The following is a 20,863-nucleotide window of genomic DNA, read 5'->3' as shown; positions in this document are numbered from 1 at the left end:
GAAAAGAGGACCAAAAAATGTGCATACGGAAATGCATAGACCACACTGAAAAGATCTGTGTTAACGTGTTATTATTAAAAGGCTTAGCACATTGTAGGTATTCAAGACATCTCTCTCTCCCCTTTGTACCTAGACTCTGAGCTTCTGATGCAAGCACTGACCTTGCAATAAGTGTTTGCTGAAAGAATAAATCACATTAAGCATGTGATGCTTCTAGCTGCATCAGGAATACAGGCAGAGACCTCAGCCAGGTGGGTCATCTTGGGAAGCTGGGGCAGGGAGTTCCCACACGCAGCATATCAGAGGTAGATGGTCCTTTTACAGATGAGAAAACTGAGTCCCAGACTGGGCAGAGATGGCCAAGGTCATGGCAGAGTTAGGGGCAGAGTTGGGACTAGGCCTCAGTTGGTCCCGGCAGCTGCCTTGTGTCAGTAGCTGGCAGGCTGTTCAGTGAATGGAAGCTTGGGAGTCCAAAGTCTACTCTCCCTGGATGGTGCGGGGGTGGAGAGTGTGCCCCAGTCCCCTGACTCTGCCACATGCTGGGCTGCTCAGAACCAAGCATGAGGGAGGGATATGAGTGGGCCCAGGTCTGCTGTGGCACCTCTCAGCCTGCCTCTCTGAAGGTGGTTTCCTGTGGGTAGGAGGGACTTAGGAAATCAGGATGATTGCCAGTCCTTAACATAGTCCTCATCTCCCCTTTGTGCCCCATCAACAGGGGTGCAACTATCAGCTCTGTCCCAAACTAAGATCACTGCTTCACTATCAGCCAAGAATGAGGCCAGGACACAATCAAGGTCTCTGTTGCCCGGCAAGGCATCCAGATCCCAGCAGCAGCTGACTCCAAAAGGCAACCAATGACTAGATCCAGAGCACAGTGGAGACCCCAGAAAGCTCACAGCCTGCTGCCAAGGCAGCACCACCAGCACACTGCCCGCCCACCAAGTGCCAAGTCAGCTGAGAGCCGGGGGTGGGCTTTCCCAGGCAAGGCTGGTACTCTCTCTGCCACCTCCCTCTCCCTCTCCCCCTTCCTCCCTCTGCCACTTGTCTTGGCCTGACCCTGGCTTGTATCTTATCCATCCACCCTTTATGCTGGGGGCCACTGGGCAGGCAGGGAGCTGTGTTCTCTGGGGTTCTGGAATAAAGGCGTCTAAAGAGCAAAGGCAGTCACTCAATTAGCCGGGAAGGAGAACAACACAACAGCAGAGAGCAGGAGGCTGGGGCTGTTTTCTGTGGTCTGTGGGAAAGGCTGCAGAAAAGTAGCTTATTGTGCAGATGGAGGAATAACTGGTCCTGAGGAAGAGGTGGATCTCAGACCTCGAACAGATCTCTCTCCGAGAATGGTCCTGCAGGGCACCGACCCCAAAGGCCTTCCTCCAAAGGCCAGGCAGAGACCAGCCCCAGGAGGGGCCCTCTCTCCAACACGGGACCCTGAGCTGAGGGCCAGCCCAGTGCAAGACACTCTTGGGGATACAGAAGAGGAAGAGGCCACATTGGCCCCAGGACATGCAGAGAGATGAGGACAAGACCTATCACAGAAGGGTCTGTCAGCTGTTCGGCAGTTCCTCTGTGCCCGAGGGGAGAGGGTCCCTGCAGCTGCCACTCCCAGCCTTCTCGACGGGGACTCAAGAGCTCTGAGTTCTGGCCACCACAGCAGAGTAACCCTGGGCAGACCCCTGGTCTCCCTGGGCCTCAGTTTCCCCATCTGAATTACAATTGGGGTGGACAAGATATTCTCTATACGCTCCTCCATGGTCATTATTTTAGCTTTTTAATCCTGCCTCTAGGATTCCACTTGTCCAGGCCTGGACCACCAGGGTAAGGGACCCAAGATGGACCCAGAGGCTGCCGGGACAGGTAGGTCCTCTGCCTTCCACTATCCCAACGGCCTCCTCCTGCTACCCGGCCTCAAACTGTGAGCTTCTTGAGGACAAGGGTTGTATCGGGCTTCTTTCCGGCTCCCCAGCTCATAGCTCCAGCCTGAAACACCACCCCTTGCGACGTTTGAGAAGGGTGGGAGTGACAAACCGAGGGAGGTCCAGCAAATCCCTTGACCCACAAAGGGCTTCACTGGACTGGAGACAAGTGGGGCTGAGCACCTAGCTTCCCAATCTCAAAATCTCCTTAGTGTGTGTGGGAGTTTCCTAGGGAGAAAGCAGGTGGGGAGCCAGCCCTGGCCAGCACCTCCAGTAGTTTCATCCCCAGCAACTGCTCACCCCGGGTGCCCTTCCCTCTCTTTGGTCTTGATGCTGCCCTTCTCCAGCTGGGCTTCATGCTTAATATAGAGAGGCCTAGCAAGTAAAAAGTAATGTGCCTCCAGGGCCCAGCACAAGGCTGCCTTTGTGTGAAGGTCAGATTCCAGTGTCTCTGTGGCCGGACTTTGTGCAGCTGCTCCCTGTGAGTACAGCCATCAGGGCAGCTCAGAGCACAGCCTGGGGACCAGAGCTCAGGACTTCAAACTTTTTGGGAGCTCAAAGAGATCTGGGAGCCTCCGAGGGCTCCAGAGTGAACCCTGATTCCTGTGTACAAGACTCCAAGAGCTCCCCAGAGGGGCTGCCAGGGGCTGCAGTTAGATGGAAGGGAGGCAGGGGCTGGCCAGACCTGGGAGGGCCAGACCTGGAAGACCAGACTGTGTGATGCCATCTAGGTCCCAAAGAGGCAGTGTGGCCAGTTAAGAGTTCCGCCTCTTACCGGTTGTAAGACTCTGAGAAAATCACTAACCCTCTCTGAGCTCCATTTCCTCTACCAAATGGGAATGATACATATGCTTTCCCTGCTGCTGATATGAAGATAAAATGAAAGAATACAAGAAAGTCTCTTAGCACAGGACTTGGCTCTTATTCAGGGCACAACTGTGTGGGGAAGGAGGACTTTCAGCTCTCCTAATCCCACGAATCCCTCCTCCCCAACAGTCTTTGATAGGGATAGTTGCCTTTTCTCAATCTTATCAAAAGTGCTTTGTGAAAGGGCAGCTTCAAGACCCCTCCCAATCTGTGCCCAATCCCCCTTCTTGCACAGAGACTAGAGCCCAGGGCTCCCAAGCTTCTGGGGAGTCAATGAGAAAGAGTCCAAGCTCCGCTCCAGGCCTGGCACGCGGTGGACACTCCATCCATGAGAAACTGGAACTCATCCACACTCTAGCGCAAAGGCTCCTCCTCCACCCCCAAGGACACCAGGGCTGCAGGAGAGGGTGCTGGGCAGAGCATGGCCCCCGAGCCAGGTCTGTGGGAGCCCATGATGCCTGCTCAGCACTGCCCTGGGAAGCACCTGGGATCCCTCGGTGGCCTCCGCTCTGGGGGCCTGCTGACAACCATGGTTCCTTCTTAGCCCCTCCCAAACCGCCCCTTTCTCCTTGTCACCAGCCCTGGAAGCTGAACTCCCAAAGGCAGAGCACTCAGTCCAGACCTCTAGGCCTAGAGGGAGCTTGCGGTTCTGAGGACAGCTGGAGGTCCTTCTAATGCAGGAGGCCCACTTTGCCCCCACAGCTCCCAGAGAGCAGCCCTCCTTCCTCAGCCTGTCCCTGCCCTTTACAGAGGACCTGTCTGCCCTCAGACTGGCGGTTCTTTGAGGGCAGGAAAGAAGATTGTCCATCTCAGTCTCCCTCACAGCCCAGCACACAGGATGGAGGATCCTGGGGCATGTCTACCTTGGCCGTCCCTGTCAGCTTCCCAAATTCCTGATACACTAGATCGTGATGGCCTTGTCGCCTCGCCTGCAGTTGCCCACCCAGGCCCTGCCTCGCCATTAAACTCAGGGCCTTCTCCCTGCCCCCCATCTGGCCTCTGGCTGCTCAGATGCCTCTACTCCAGCCCTGTCTGAAGGCACCCTCTCTGGGACTCCCTCCCCTGCTTGTTTAAAACCTGCCCATGCTGCGTGTCTGCTGCTGCAAGGCTGCCAGACGACAGCCATTCAGATGAAGGCATTGAGGCCCACAGGGCTGGGGATTGTGTGTTTCTCCCTGGGGATGCCAGATGCTTTTCTGGGGCTCCAAGGGACACGGAGCCTCCCCCACGCTGGCTCTCTTCCTGCCCCTTGAATTGCAGGAATGCCAGTGCCATCACTCATGCTCAGGACTTGCTGAGCCCCAGGGTTTTTCTGTGGCCCAGGCCCCTGGTGCCAACACCTGCTCTTTGAGCACCCCAGAGAAGGGATTATAAAGTCTGGGGTGTCTGAGCCTAAGCGAGCTGGTGGGACCTGCTCCACGTGGCTCAGCAAGTCAGCGAGATGCCTTGGAATCCTGGGAGGATGAGCGTGGGAGGCTCCCTGGACCCAGCTGGCCCTGTTCCTGGCCTCTCCCCAGTGTCTTTCAAACCATTCTCAGAAACCAGTTGATCCTCTTCTTGGCCCAGTCCCTTCTCCTTTATCTCTGAGGCGAGGGTGGGGGGCATGAGAGGAAACACCCACCCCTACAGTTCAGGCCAGATCCCTGCCAAAGCCACCCAAGACACTCGGCCTGGGAGAGGGGCAGCTGACCTGGCGGCACTGACCCTCTGTGCTGGGTACCTATTGTTTTCTTTTTGTTTTAAATTTCTGTTGTTGTTACAATGTTGTTGTGCAGCCAATAAAAGTGCACAAAAGCTATATTATTGTTATCATTTTGATGACTCTTCAGAGTCAGAGTAAATAACTCTGCCTTCCTGAAGGCACCATTATTTGATGGTGAAGATCAAGAAAATAATATGTAATGTTTCAAGCCTCCAAAACAAACCTTTCTAGTCTGCACCTGTCTGCCTGCCCCTTGCCCCAGTTAACCAGGCCAAAAATCCCAAGGCATTGCTTATCTGGGCTTTCTCCTGTCCCTCAGCAACCCTGTGCTAGAGATCCAAGTTCCCAAGGCCTGGCCCCAGATGATGTCCTACCCGTCTCTATCTCTGGCCTCTCTTCTTCCCAACTTTCTTGAAGAAGAAATCTCCCCCCGTCCCCTTTCCTTTCCATCACACCTGGCCCTGATGGTGGCCATGAAGGAAGGGGCTTGGTGGAGTCCCTGGGAGCGTGGAGACCAGTAAGATCCCCAGCTGCCCCTTCCCGCGGTTCTGTGTGGTGGTCCCCCACACCACCCACCCCTCCAACAGACCCAGCACAGTGCAGTTTCCCGCCCTGCCCCTCCCGGCAACCCCCAGCTGGCTTACCTGGAGCATCCCACTGGGCATTATTCACCTTCTCTGGCACTGAGAGCTTGAGAGCATGGTTCAGGGACTCTTCGGAGAGTGGCTGCCTGTCAGTCAGTGAGCTGGGGTGGTGAGGGGACCAGGAAAAACATTCATTAGAACGTGGGGGACTGGCCTGGGCTCAGGGACTCTAGCCTGGCACACATCTCAGCACACCCAGGGGGACACTGGCACCTCTGTCTCCCACAAATGCTGGGGCCATCCACAGAGGAGACCCCAGTAGGTCAAGGGACAAGACCTCAGTGGTTGTAGGGGCTAACCCTTCCCCCACCCAGCCTCCCTGTAGGCTCTGAGGGCTCGGGAGAAAGGGAATTCAAGGCCTTCTGTGCTCTACTTCCTGGTGTGACCCTGGGCAAGTTCATGCCTCTCTCGGGGTCTCAGCGCCCCCATCTGGTTGAGGAAGGGGCTGAGGTCTGCACTGGAGGATTCTGAACACCACTCCTGGAGAGGGCAGACTTTTGGGGTGGGGCTGCCCCCACCTGTCACTCCCTGGACCCACCAGTCCCCACCCATGCCCAGAAACTCTAAGTGGGGCTGCAGGTGCTCATAGTGCTCTCAGGGGTCCCTATTCCGGCCCCCAGTGAGGGCCTCCCCTCTTCCATGGAGAAGACAGGAACAGGTCCAGGGAGACCTGAGGCCCAGGGATTTGTACCTTCACCCCTGACCCAGATCCCCTTTGCCTCCCAGGCTCAGTGACCCTGGCTAAAGGGTCTAACCTTCTGGCCAGCCCGAGTTTCATGGGTTTCTGGGCTTTCATTAGCATTTCAGCCTGACTGCCCCTTCAGCATCATTTTTCCTCAGGGCTCACCTGGCCAGACCTCAACCTCCTACATGGCTGAGCAGATGGATTTCAGTACACACTTCAGGACTGCAGCAAGATTACACAACTCCAGAGACATATTTCACAGTCAACAAATATGTAAACAGAATCCACTGGAGTTGTGCAGCATGCAACCTGTGCAGCTGGTCATGGTGTCCCTGAGGGAAGGACCCTGGCTCCAGGGAGTCCTGTCTGTCTGTCAGTCAGGGTGGGGCCAGCCCCGTACCTGCCCAGTTCCCAGGAAGCTGGGCCAATTACCTGCTTCTCACATTCAGCCTTACTCCTTGTCGGCACTGCAGGTTCCGAACAAAACTAAGTTTGTGAACACACCCAGGCCCACCTGGCAGCAGTCTGTTTAAGAACCTGAGATAGGTTTTAAAGTGAAAGATATCAGAAGGTTAGGAAGGGAGGGGAATGGGGAGAAGGGGGATGATTGGGGAACCGAGGTGGCGCCGCTCTTGGGATATTTGTGAGCAAGGCCTGGGCCACAGGGCTGGAGCAGCCCTTCCATTGCTATGGCGACCCGCTCCAGGGAGGTTGTGGAAAAACTGAAGAGATGGCAACGCGTGCTTCCGGGGCGAGGTCTCCTGTGCTGGGCAGACAGAGGCGCCTGAATGCTGCAGAACTCGTCCTCCTGACTTTGGATCCTTGGTTACAGCTCTCTGGGATAGCCAGATAGAAGCTGCCTCCACTTTGGGCTGCAATGTTACCAAACGGCCCCTGAGCTCTGGGTTCAGGCAAACGAGGGACACGTACACTGCTAGGCTCAGGGGCCCACACTGTGATCATCTGGGGAAGACTGTGAACTTGGTTGATGTCCCTGCCCCATCTCGGCCTGTGTCCTCAGAAGACGGTGGACAGCACCCCAGGTTAGAGTTAGCAGCTCTAATTAGCCTCTGAGATCACCAGCTGGGCAGCCACCTCCACATTAGCCAGGCAGGAGGCTGTCCTTGGCTGTAATGTCCCACCATCTGAACTGCTTCCTCACAAACAAACCTGTTTTTAAATCCTCCTAATCAAAAGGTATGAGCAGCACTTCTCTCCCCACAGAAAATTAGTGTAAACTGGTTCTGATTTTAAAATAGCTACACAAAGACTAAATGAAAAGACAGCCACCGAAGGAAGTCAAGGGTCAAGCGGACTTATTGTGATTAGAACCTTCTGTTTATAGGGAGGTTGAGGCTGTTGGCAGCACCTTCTTGCTGCGAGTGGGTGCCTTTTCCTGGAGGTCCAGCACCCAGTGCAGTGTCAAATTTCTTGTTGCTCAGACACTGATCTTGTCCAGCAGCCATGGTCAATGAGAGGGTGGACCCTGGCCCTCTGCCAGTATCAGTTTAACAAGAACATCTTGCTTATCCCTGTGGCTGGTCCAAGGCACTGATTCAACTCTCTATGCCCTATGCTTGCAGAATTTGGGGCGCATGATTAAGAGAATGTCAAAACCTAATTTTCCAAATGAATTAAGCCTGATCTTTTCCTTAATGGGGGCCTTGAGAGGTAGTCCCTTTGAGGAGATGTCATCCACAATAGAATATGCTAAACCTCCAGTAACTTCCTGCTCACTCAGGGTTATAACCAGTAACAGGCTTTCCTGACCTGACCTGCCACACAGAAACAAGTGAAACTGCTCAGGCCATCTGCCTCTCCTCATTGTGACTGCTGTCTCACCCTCGTTGTTGTTGGTAATGGTCGTCTTTCAGTTTTTGTTTTGTATGTATGTATTTATTTATATTTTGCAGACAGGGTCTTGCTCTGTTGCCCAGGCTGGAGTGCAGGGGCACAGTCACCACTCACTGCAACCTCAAACTCCTAGGCTCAAGCAGTCCTCTCATCTCAGCTTCCTGAGTAGCTGGGACTACAGGCCCGCACCACCAAACCTGGCTAATTTTTGTATTTTTTGTAGAGACAGGGTCTTGTTATGTTGCCAAGGCTGGTCTCCAACTCCTGGGCTCAAGCAATCCTCCCGCCTTGGCTTCCTAAAATACTGGGATTACAGGCGCGAGCCACCATGCTCGGCCATTTTTTAGTTTTTCATCCTCTCCTCTGTGACTAGCAGTCACTTCTTGCTACTTTCAGTATGCTGGCTTCTAGCAATTCATCTCACTCCTACATTGCCATTTCTTTTTGTAGCAGAATAGAAAACAGCCAAGCTCGTTAGAACTGTAGGTTATATCGGGGGACATGTTCCACAATGGAACCTATCACGTTTTCCTTGAAGAAAAGAAGCTGAGGTTTGGGGATCTGCCCCTACTCTATCTTGACTCCTCAAAAACATTTTGGGCCCTACTCCTAATTCTTGCTGCTATTCCAGGAACGACAGGTGGCCATAAATGATTCTACAGGTGAGTTGATATTACTGTCATCATGATCATCATAAGCATGCCGAAGGTGATTAACATATTATTCCTGTCATTCTGGAAAATTATGCTCCTTCTGGAAGGCGGTACTCCAGAGGTTGGCAAAAGTCACCTAACATGATTGAATGACAATAATGGTGGGAGAATGGCCTGAGGAGGCTGACTGGCTTCTGTTTGCATTTTGAATTTCCAAGAGGAAGAAGAGCCTACAAGGGTGGCCCTCTTTCACCCGGATGAGAACAAGGATTCATTCTCTGACCTCAGCTCACATAAGCACACTTTAAGCTCATTGCCTTGCTCTCCTTTCTTTCACAGAAAACAAAAACGCTTTATGAGCACCTACCCAGCAGCATGGGAACAAGAAAACAAAGGGCGTGTTTGAGCAAATATGATGTAAGATGTGTGTCGGGGGCAGAAGAGCCTGGAAGCGTCTGCACGTGCCTTTCTCTTAACCATCTCTTGGTGGATTGGTGTCTCCTTACTCCTACCTTGCCAGAGGAGCGGATGGGAACCATTTGCGCACAGAGCCTTCCAAGCCTCCTTCAGCTCCTCTTCCAGGAAGCCCTCCGAGATTTCCCCAACACCCTCTCACCCCTATGGACCTTGGACACTCAGGTTTGGGTTTCGACGGTCACACACGGCTTGAGAGCTGGGGCCACTTCTGATTCAGCTCTGTCCTCTGGCCATGAGTACTCACTGTTGGAGCTCAGCACATATTGGTTGGACCTAAACCTTCTCAAGTTGTCGCTATTTGTGAGACACATAAATTGAGGAGGGCCCTCATTTCCCATGTGAACACTTCATGGATGAGGATCCGTTTCCTATTTATTTCTGTTGCCCTTTCTTCTCGCTCAGCCCTTAGCAGCCAGGCCACTGTTGTGTATGAAGTAGGTGCTCAATGAATGCTTTCTTGAAACAGGATAGCATCAAAGTTCACCAGTCTGTCTGCCTACTCGGGCACAACTCACTTTACTAGCTGTGTGGCCGAGTCACAGATCCTCTCTGGCCCTCGGTTTTCTGCCCATATCCTGTGGCTATTGCAAGAAGGTGATATATAAGAAGTGCTTAGTACGTAGTCAGCTCTCATCATTATTACTCATGAGCTTTCATGGACCTTTGGGGGCACAAGAAGAAAAAGATAACCTGGCAAGATTGAGAGGGTGACCGACAGAATGAAAAAACCCTAAACCCAAGTCTGGGGGGCCAGGTTCCGTGCCAACTACTTTCGCTGGGAGACTGGCTGGGGGCCGGGAGGCGGGGGAAGGTGGGCTCCTTGTTCCTTACACGGTCCTCATAATGGAGCTGGCAGACCTGAGCAGGAACACCTCTGGCATGGTGCCTGGGGGGTGGCTGCAATCTGTGAGCTCGCCCAGGAGAGAGCCAGAACCTCAGAGAACGTGTCACGGAGTCCCCCCGGGAGAGCCACAGCAGCCCCAGAGAGGCCCAGCTCCACCGGACCGCCCTGCAACAGAGATACAGCGTGAGTCACTGCTGGCAGCCTGGCTAGGCGAGGGGACAGCTGCCCTCTTTCCTGGCCATGACTCATCTGCTCCTGGGGTGGGACACCTGGCTGTAATTTACAGCCTGGCCTCGTAAGCCCACACTTTCAGATTCAAAGGAGAAAACCTTATAGCAGGTGGCTGCCTTGGGGATGTGGTCTCCATTCCCCATGGCCAACTAATTAACAAATAGCTAAAATCTCCAGGACTCCTGCTTTGCAGAGGCTTCTGGCTACCATTCACCAGCCTTCCTGTCACTTCTGGTAGTTCTCACCTCTCTCTGCTCGGTGGGCAAAGCAGAACTGACTCCCCAATGGCTGGAGAATGTTCTCCATGGCAGGTGTTGCCTAACTAGTTCCCCATATCCTAACAACCCCAAACAGGGAGAAGAACAACGCCTCCTCCAAACCCCATAGTGCTAGTCACACAGGCCTGTGAACAGCCTGGTGCTCCCAATAGCAACAATATAGTCTGCAATGGCGATTCACGCTGGCTTCCCCATCACCCTGTGTGGCGGACTCCGCGTCGCCTGCTTCTCTTTAGTCTGCATGGACTGCCTCACCTCAAAGATCGGGCCTCTGGCAGCTCTCTCCTAATTCCCAATTCCCAGCCTGAGGACCCCCATAGAGGACTCACGGTAGAGGGTGTGCCTGGGGGTCTGGCTGCCCCAGGGTGCTCACCTTCCTCCTTCTTGCACCTGGCAGGCACAGGGCTCAGCATCCCTTCTGCTCCCTCAGCTAAAGCATGCTGAGTATGGGAGCCAGAGGCTGTGGGTGCCCCAGGTTCCGGGTGATGAGGCAGTGGGGTTGGGCATGAGTGGGGACCCGCCCCAGCCTGCCTTAGGGCTGCAGTCGAGGTGTGGCCCCAGATACCTCTGACCTACATGGCAAGGGACCCAGCTGCCCACCTGTGTGGCTCTTACAAAAGAAGGGCGGGAGGCAGGAGAAGGACCTGCCATTGCAGGCAAGAGACACAGTTTTTTGGCGGCCATCCTTGGCAGAGCCTTGGGAGACATGGCTCCTGCCACTGGGTCCCCCAGGGCTGGGCGAGAAGTGCGTCTTTTTGTTTGGTTTGGTTCTTTACTTTTCTTTACTAAGCACATGTACTATGCTGAGTGCCTTGGGTTGGCTTCTCCCATTCTCTCCATGGCCCTGCAATGTAGGTTTTATTAATAGTCACATTTTCCAAAAGAGGTGACAGAACACTAAACTTGCTCAGTGTTGCCCAGGCAGCAAAAGGCAGAGCCAGCATTGTGAACAGGGGTCTCCATGGCCAGCTCTGAAGCCAAGATGCTATGTACACAAGGTTTACCCAGTATGTGCATGTCATAAAACTCAGCTAACCACCCCAGCTCCCCCCATTCCCTCTGGAGAGCCCCTATTCCATGGTTACAAATATCCCTGCATCTTGCCCTGTGCCTTCTAATACCCCCTTCACCCTCCACCTCCTCCTTCACTATAGGGACTAGCCAGTCTGTGGCAGCAGCCAGCCCCCACCAGCACCTTCCTGCTTCCTGGAGTTTCCTGGGGGCTGTCCCTGGTGATCTGCCCACCTCTCAGCCCCCTTTCCCCCTTACGGAGCTCACATACTCCCTCATCTTTAATTATTACCTGCAAGCTACAACTCCCAAATTCCAAACTGCCTCTGGCATGAGGGGGGGTTAGGTGAGGTGAACAAATGGAGGCAGCCCTAGTCAGTGTTAGGGGGAAATTTTAAGCCCTAATTATTATTATTATTATTATTTGAGACAAAGTCTCACTCGGTTGCCTAGGCTGGAGTGCAGTGACCCAATCTCGGCTTCTTTCAGACTCCGTCTCCCAGGTTTAAATGATTCTCCTGCCTCAGCCTCCTGAGTAGCTGAGATTACAGGTGTGCACCACCACACTTGGCTAATTTTTGTATTTTTAGTAGAGATGGGATTTTGGCCATGTTGGTTAGGCTGGTCTGGAACTCCTGACCTCAAGAGATCTGCCCACCTCGGCCTCCCAAAGTTCTGGGATTACAGGCGTGAGTCACCACACCCAGCCTCAGCCCTAATTTTAAGGCTAAGGGGCAGGGCACAGAGGCAGCAATTGGGACAGGGGTTGTTCAAGGTCCTCCACCTGTCAGATGGCAAATGACTGTCATATTGCTACCCTAAACTGGTAGGTCAATGCCAGCACTCTAACTTCAAGAGAATTCTACCCTTCACCAAATTTCAATTCCGTCTCAGCAATTCTTGCCTGTTGCCACTTCAAGACACCCTGACAGTTTGACTCAAGTACTGGTCCTGAGCCTCTGATGCATTAGGAACCCTTTTGAGAAGCTGCTGGGAGCCCTCCCATAGACCCGCATCAAGGCATTTTGTACCCCCAATGCTCTCTTGCTGTTTTATGTTCTCACGGGACTTTGGAAGCCCATGCTATACTAACAACCCCAATCCTACTGAATCCCAGGAAGGAATTCAGACCTCTCCTTTGTCCTGAAGAGTTAAAGATGAACTTGTTTCTCTTCTCCCCCTCCCTCTCTTCTGGTGAGGGCTGAGCCATGATGTTAATGAATGGAGTTGTCACTGATACTTGACGTTGGTAGAGAATGACAACAGAAATGTCCTCAAATGTCCTTCACGGCTAGCTCTGGAATCACAGTGTCCAAATTGATGAGGTTTGAAAATCTCAACAGTGGCCGGGCTTGGTGGCTCATGCTTATAATCCCAGCATTTTGGGAGGCCGAGGCGGGCAGATCACCTGAGGTCAAGAGTTTGAGGCCAGCCTGGCCAACATGGTGAAACCTTGTCTTTACTAAAAATACAAAATTAGCTGGGCGTGGTGGTGCATGCCTGTAATCCCTGCCACTTGGGAGGCTGAGGCAGGAAAATTGCTTGAACCTGGGAGGCAGAGGTTCCAGTGAGCCGAAATTGTACCATTGCACTCCAGCCTGGGCAAAAAGAGCGAAACTCGAAAGAAAGACAGAAAGACAGAAAGAAATAAAGAAAAGAAAGAAAAAAGGAAGGAAACCTCAACAGTTATTACGCCAGCACATGGCTCATTCCAAGGTTAGAAAGGCTTGGGAAATGTGTTATCTACTCTTTTCGTCTCCTTACAAAACCCAGTAGCTGACCTGCTGTGGTAGAGCCGCCTATGACACTCTTCAGACCTCACCTCCTCTGGGAGGGACCTCAGCCCTCATGCTTCTTCCTGGAGCTGCCCTGGCTGATCTCCTCCCAAAGCACTTAGCATTTAGAAACTGGATATTGTTTTTTTAAAAAACATAATGGCCTGTCATGAAATAAAAATATTAATTAAGCCCTTATTCCCAAAGTTGGAATTGATTTCTCCCTGCCCCAGTGACTGACAGTTCCCTGAGGATCCTCCCTCCTTCTATGAGTATTGATTTAGCACCTCTTCTGTGCCAGATGTTGCATGGGACGAAGGGGTAAAGTGACAAAAATGGAAATGGTCCCTGCTTCAAAGATTTAGAGATGATGGGATCGATTAACAAAGATGCATTCTTTGCAGGGTTGCTGGGCCCAGGCTTGGGGAGGGGGTATAATGATGTTAAAGGAAGAAAGCTAGCAAGGAGTAAGGGTCTGATTATTTCATGGGAGACAGTGTGGGAGGCTAGTGCGGAGGAGAGGAGTCAAGGCCAAGGTGATAGACGTGGGCTGTAGACCATCCCCAGTCTTGGTTTTCCAGCTCATATGGGTGGGGTTTTGGGCGAGCAGAGATCTGCTAGGGACGTATAATCTTTCAGAAAGGTTGAGGGCAGGGGTGGTTTAAGATATATCCCCTTGAATCCACCAGAAAGAACATATTTGGAGCAGGTACCCTGGAGCCCTTGACTGACTGAAGCCCCCAGCCCAAGACCCCAATGGAAGTGTGTTTGCTGAGAGGCCTCAGTCCCCAAGGCTCATCTCAGCTCCACCTTGGCTCCTGCCTGGGTGGGTGGGGCAGCCCAGCCAGCTCACCTCTTACCCAATTGGCAGTGCTCATAGTGTCCAACTCTGTCATGCCAAATCCCACAGTCTGCTGTATACAAATAAATGTGTCAGACATCAAGTTCCACTCCAGAGCCCTAAAGGAGTTGGTAAGCAGCCTGGCTGTACCCAAGACAAAGTTCTCTGGGCACCAGAACATCAGAACATCTGGCTTCTAGCCCAGGCTCTGTTTCAGTTTTGTGACCTTGGGCAAGTCCCTGGTTCTTTCCAGGACTCTGTTTCGTCAGATGTCACAGATAAAGGGCCTTGTCATTTTCTATCTGTGACTGGTCATCTAGGGCTCTAGGCTGGAATCCTGCTGCATCAGGTAGGGACAAGGCTGCAAAGTTGGGTATTGCCAGGCTCCCAGGCCCAAGGGGGCAGAAGAAAACCAGACAGGAATAATCACAGTACTAGCTAGTAACTAACACATACCCAGCACTGCGTGTCAGGCAATGTTTCATGCAGCTTACACATGCAATCTTTGTAACAGCCCAATGAGGTACTATCACCACCCTCGATTTACAGATGAGGAAACTGAGATACAGAAAAATTATGGAAATTGCCAAGGTCCTTTGGTTAGCAGAGTCAGAATATAAACTTGGGCAAGTGGGTTCCAGAGTTTATGCTCCTAATAAGCCAGCCATACCCAATAGTCTCAGGCCTATTGGGTGACTGGGGTGGAGCAGGATAGGGACAAAGAATGGAGAGGTATAGAGAGTGAGGCACTTCAGGGTCCTCTAAACCCCTGCATCCAACCATTCATCCATCAGACCCTTTTGGAAAATGTTTTATATAAACAATGTGCATATATTAAATCATAATCCAGGTGTTTTCATATGTTGTATTGATGACAGACACAGAGAATGGCCAGTTGGTGGTTTTGGTCACCACAAGAAGGGCAGTGTGATGCTCAAAGCTGACATAATTCCAGCCCAAAGCAAAGGCTACTAGAAAATTACCATCTCCCCATTGCTTGTCATTTTTATTTGAAGTACCGCAAGTGTGACTTTAGGTACTCCTCTCCTAGGAGGGCCTTACTTAACCCATCTGTAAAATGGGGGAAGGGTGGATGGGATGGCCTATAAGTCCCAGCTCTCATGATAGGTGATTCTCTACCTTTCTTCCAGGGAGATGAGAAGAAGAAAGAACCCTGCCTATTCCTCAGACTCCAGAGGAACTTTATGGGGGTGAGGGTGAGGGTAGGGGTGAAGCTGGGGTGAGGCTTCCGCCAGTAGGGGCATTGTGCTCTGCAGTGGGCTAGTTCTGGCTCACAGACTTGCTCCCTGCCATGGAGGAGCCCAGGGTTTAAAGAGGAAGATAAAGAAACACATCCACAGCCTGTATAAGTAAGAGGCAGCTCTGAACATGGCAGGCAAAGGGGTCAGGCAGTGGGGACACAGAGCAGAAGGAGCCTGGCCTTTTAGGGGAATATTATTTCACTTTTTAAAAAGTGAGAACTAACATTTGATGAGCACTTAGTATGTGCCAGGCGCTGTTTCAATTGCTTTACACAAATTAATTCATTTGATTATCTCTATCAAGTGGGTGCTGAATTATAATCCCTATTTTATGGGGAAATGGAAGCATAGAGATATGAACTAACTTGCTAAAGGTTATACAGTTAGTAATGGGGATGGTTGAGTTTCAAATCGAGGCAATCTAACTTCAGATTGCATCTCCTTTTTTTTTTTTGAGATGGAGTATCGCTCTGTTGCCTAGGCTGGAGTGCAGTGGCGCGATCTCAGCTCACTGCAACCTCTGCCTCCCAGGTTTAAGCAATTCTCCTGCCTCAGCCTCCCAAATAGCTGGGATCACAGGTGCCCACCATCATGACTGGCTAATTTTTGTATTTTTAGTACAGGTGGGGTTTCACCACGTTGGCCAGGCTGGTCTCGAACTCCTGACCTCAGGTGATCTGCCCATCTCGGCCTCCCAAAGTGCTGGGATTACAGGCATGAGCCACTGCACCGAGCCGCATCTTCTTAACCACTACCATATGCACTGCCTAAACTTAGGTGAAGCTCTACGAGGTCCTTGGCACCTCTCCACACAGCTCAGCAACACAGGATTTCCTAGGAAGCAATTGACTGGAATTGCTTAGCAGAGTGGCTAAGATACTTGGTTATTGTGCATGTATTTTTACTTGGTTATTGTGCATGGTGATGTGTACCTGTGATCCCAGCTACTTGGGAGGCTGAGGAAGGAGAATCGCTTGAACCTGGGAGGGGAGGTTGCAGTGAGCCGAGATTGTGCCACTACATTCCAGTCTGGGTGACAGAGTAAGGCTTTGTCTCAAAAAAAAAAAAAAAAAGTGAACTTGAAGACAAAATAGTAGAAATTATTCAATCCAAAAGGTAGAGAGAAAAAACTGTTTTTAACTTGAACAGCACAAAACATTGTTGAACGAAATTAAGGAAGACCTAAATAAATGGAAAGATGTCTCATGATCAAGAGACTTAATATTGTTAAGATGATAATGCTCTCCAAATTTATCCACAGGTCAACACAATTCTTATCAAAATCCTAGCTGGCTTCTTTGCAGAAATTGACAAGCTAGTCCTAAAATTTGTATAAAAATTCAAGAGACCTGGCTGGGCGCCATGGCTGATGCCTGTAATCCCAGCACTTTGGGAAGCTAAGGCAGGTGGATCACGAGGTCAGGAGATCAAGACCATTCCTGGATAACGCGGTGAAACTCTGTCTCTACTAAAAATACAAAAAATTAGCCGGGCGTGGTGGCGGGGGCCTGTAGTCCCAGCTACTCAGAAGGTTGAGGCAGGAGAATGGCGTGAACCCGGAAGGCGGAGCTTGCAGTGAGCTGAGATCACGCCACTGCACTCCAGAATCTGGGTAACAGAGTGAGACTCTGTCTCAAAAAACAAACAAAAGATTCAAGAGACCTAAAATAGTCAAAACATTCTTGAAAAAGAACAAAGTTGAAGGATTTGCACTTCCTGATTTGAAAACATATTGAAAACTTACAGTAATTAAGACAATAAGGTACTGGCATAAGGACAGACATATAGGTGAATGAAATAGAATTAAGAATTCAGAAATCAATTCACATTTACAGTGAACAGATTTTCAAGAAGGCTACCAAGACAATCCAATGGGAAAAAAGTTGTCTTTTCAACAAATAATGCTGGGACACATGCCAAAAATAAATAAATAAAGTTCGATTCTTTCCTCATACCACAGACAAAATTAACTTAGATGTAGCAAAGATGTAAACGTAAATGCTAGAACTGTAAAAATATTAAAAGAAAATATTAATAAATCTTTGTGACCTTGTGTTAGGCGAGCTTTTTTAGATAAGGTGAAAAAGCACACAAACAAAACAAATAATTAGCCTTCATCAAAATTAAAACCTGATGTGCTTCAAAGGATATCACCAAGAAAGTGAAAAGTTAACCCACAGAATTGGAGAAAACATTTGCAAATCATACATGTGATAAGGAAATTATATCTAGAATATATAAAGAACTCATACAAATCAATAAGAAGACAAATAATCCAATTAAAACTGAGCAAAGGATTTGAATAGACATTTCTCCAAAGAAGATATGCAAATGTACAACAAGCACATTAAAAGATGCCTGACATCATCAGCCACCGTGAAATGCAAATCAAAAATCACAGTTAGATAGCACTTCATACTTGGTAGGATGGCTATGAATAAGAAGATAATAACAGTGTTGGCAAGAATGTGGAGAAATTAGAACCCTCCTATACTACTGGTGGGAATGCAGATACTTTGGAATACCATCTGGCAGTTCCTCGAAAGGTTACGCATAGAGTTACCATATGATCCAGCAATTCCACTCCTTTGTATATACCCAAGAGAAATGAAAACAGATGTTCACACAAAAACTTGTACATAGCCCGGTGCGGTGGCTCACGCCTGTAATCCCAGCACTTTGGGAGGCCGAGACGGGTGGATCACAAAGTTGGGAGATCGAGACCATCCTGACTAACACGGTGAAACCCCGTCTCTACTAAAAATACAAAAAATTAGCGGGGCGTGGTGGCGGGTGCCTGTAGTCCCAGCTACTGGGGAGGCTGAAGCAGGAGAATGGCGTGAACCCGGGAGGCGGAGCTTGTGGTAAGCTGAGATCGTGCCACTGCACTCTACAGCCTGGGCCACAGAGTGAGACTCCACCTCAAAAAAACAAAAACAAACAAAAACAAAACCCAAAAAACTTGTACATAAATGTTCACAGCAGCACTTTTCATAATAGCCTAAACATTAAAACAACCCTGAAGGGGGCCTGCCCCTCCACACCTGTGAGTATTTCTCCTCAGGAGGGATAAGAGACTGAGAAAAGAAATAAGACACAGAGACAAAGTATAGAGAAAGAACAGTGGGCCCAGGGGACCCGTACACTCAGCATGCAAGGACCTGCACCAGCACCGGTCTCTGAGTTCCCTCAGTATTTATTGATTACTATTTTCACTATCTAGGCAAGGGGAGTGCGGCAGAATGGGGTGAATAGGGTGATAGTGGGGAGAAGATCAGCAGGAAAACATGTGAGTAACAGAATCTGCGTCATAAATAGTCATAAATAAGTTCGAGGGAAGGTACTGTGCCCAGATGTGCACTTAGGCTAGATTTATGTTTCTCTTTACCCAAACATCTCAGTGTAGCAAAGAGTAACAGAACAGTATTGCTGCCAGCATATCTCTCCTCCAGCCACTCGGCGGTTTTCTCCTATCTCAGAATAGAAGGAACAGTCGACTTTACACGAGACATTCCGTTCCCAGGGATGTGCGGGAAACAGAGGCCTTCCTCTTATCTCAACTGCGAGAGGTCTTCCTCTTCTACTATCTCCTCAGCACAGACCCTTTACGTGTGTTGGGCTGGGGGACGGTTAGGTCTTTCCGTTCCCACGAGGCCATATCTCAGGCTGTCTCAATGGGGGGAAACCCTGGACAATACCCAGGCTTTCTTGGGCAGAGGTGCCTGCGGTTTTCCACAGAGCATCGTGTCCCTGGTTAATAAAGAATGGAGAATGGTGATGACTTTTGCCAAGCATACTGTCTGCAAACATATTGTTAACAAGTCACATCCTGCACAGCCTTAAATCCCTTAAACCTTGATTCAATACAGCACATGTTTCTGTGAGCACAGGGCAAAATGGAGTTTCTTATGTCTACCTTTTCTACACAGACACAGTAACAATCTGATATCTCTTTCTTTTCCACCCACACAACCCAAATGTCCATCAATTGAGGAATGGGTAAACAAAATGTGGTATGTCCACATAATAGAATATTATTTGGTCATACAAAGAATGAAGTACTGATACACGCTACGACATGGATGAATCTTGAAAACATTATGTTAAGAGAAAGAAGTCAGTCACAGTAGATCATATATTGTATTAGTCCACTTAAATGAAATGTCTTAAAAGTGAATCTATAGAGACAAGCTGTAGTAGGTTTGTGGTTTCTTAGAGCTGGGGGGATTGAGGAGAAACAGGAAGTAACTACTAATGGGTATAGGGTTCCTTTTTTAAGATAATGAAAATATTCTAAAATTGGTTGTTAGGCTGGATGCGGTGGCTCACGCCTGTAATTCCAGCACTTTGGGAAGCTGAAGTGGGAGAATCACTTGAGGGCAGGAGTTCAAGACCAGTCTGGGAAACATAGTGAAACCTTGTCTCTACAAATCATAAAACAAATTAGCCAGACATGGTGGCAGGTGCCTGTGGTCACAGTTACTTGGGAGGCTGAGGCAGGAAGATCACTTGAGCCCAGGCAGTGAGCCAGGTTTATGCCACTGCACTCTAGCCTGGGTGACCCAGCGAGATCCTGTCTCAAAATAATAATCTAAAAAAGATAATATTTTAAAAGCAACCAAAGCAGAGGTGAGGTGAGATGGAGTGGGGAGGACACATTACATAAAAGGAAACTGATAGAAATGATAACTGACTTTTCATAAGAAACAATGAAGACCAAAAGATATTGTAACAGTATTTTAAAGTGCTAAAATAAGTAAATGATCAAACCAGAATTCTTTTCCAGTAAATATATCCTCAAAAAATAAGGTGAAAAAATGACATTTTTATTTAAATAGAAGATGGGAGGATTTGTCACCAGGAAACTGGTGAGGTTGCTTGAAATCTTACCTGCAAATTATTTAACACTTGTCCCAACAATAGGTAGAATCTCATTTCCCTCTCTTAGAATCTGGGCTGGCCTTATCACTGGCTTCTAACTAACACAATGTACGGGAAGTAACCTATATGACTTCTAAGGCTAAGTCATAAAAAGCAATGCAGTTGCCACCTGACTCTCTCAGGGCACGTGCTTTTTGGATCCCTGATCTACCATATCAGAAGTCTGGCTACCTTGAACAAGTGATGTTGGAGTGATGTTGGAGTGATGCTACATGAACAAGCATGTGAAGAAACCACACAGAAATAGAGGCGCTGGACAATGAGAGCACATGGACGTAGGGAGGGGAACAACACGCACTGGGGCCTATTAGGGGGTGGGGTGGGGGGAGAAACAACATCAGGAAAAATAGCTAATGCATGCTGGGCTTAATACCTAGGTTTTAAGTATTGGTTTGATAGGTACAGCAAACCACCACGGCACACATTTACCTATGTAACAAACCTGCACATCTGCGCATGTACCACAGAACCAAAAATTAAAATAAATTTAAAAAAAAATAGAGACACTGAAGGGCCCAGCTATTCCAAATCCTAGTTTAATGAGTCTTCCTATTTCAGGCACCAGATGTGATAAAGAAGACTTTGACCTGTCCCTAGCCTCAGCCACCAGCTGCCATGTCACAGACACTCAAAGAGCTTATGGAGAGGCCCATTGGTAAAGAACTAAGGTCTCTGGCTAACAGCCAGTGTGGTAAATTGAAAATGTCCCTCAAAAGTTATCCACATAGTGTTACCATGTGACCCAGCAAGTTGAAAGCTGTTAAAATTAACTTAAATGGCAAAAACTTGGAAAAGATTTGAAGATGTAATTAAATGAAGGATCTTGAGACCGAAAGATTACCTCGTGTTATCCAGTTGGGCTCTAAATTCAATCACATGTATTCT

At 49.6% G+C, this 20,863-nt stretch overlaps 1 protein-coding gene across 2 annotated transcripts in view; it reads right to left on the bottom strand.

Moving 5' to 3' along the window:
• Positions 1-20,863, bottom strand: part of ACSBG1 (acyl-CoA synthetase bubblegum family member 1) — a 65,535-nt gene that overhangs the window by 32,828 nt on the left and 11,844 nt on the right. The window contains exons 1-2 of one of the 2 annotated variants that reach the window (XM_021940796.2): positions 6,244-7,695; positions 5,127-5,227 (exon numbers count right to left, since the gene is read on the bottom strand). Coding sequence is in view for 1 of the 2 variants with exons in the window: in XM_003901263.5 (XP_003901312.3) it covers positions 5,127-5,227 (101 nt within the window). In the remaining variant the exon portion in view is untranslated. Of the gene's footprint in view, positions 1-5,126; positions 5,228-6,243; positions 7,696-20,863 lie in introns of those variants that run through there. The other variant, XM_003901263.5, reaches the window with a different exon arrangement.

The sequence above is a fragment of the Papio anubis genome, chromosome 7 (assembly GCF_008728515.1).
Source record: "Papio anubis isolate 15944 chromosome 7, Panubis1.0, whole genome shotgun sequence".
Lineage (NCBI taxonomy): Eukaryota > Metazoa > Chordata > Mammalia > Primates > Cercopithecidae > Papio > Papio anubis.
This window is presented reverse-complemented; position numbering and strand designations above follow the sequence as displayed.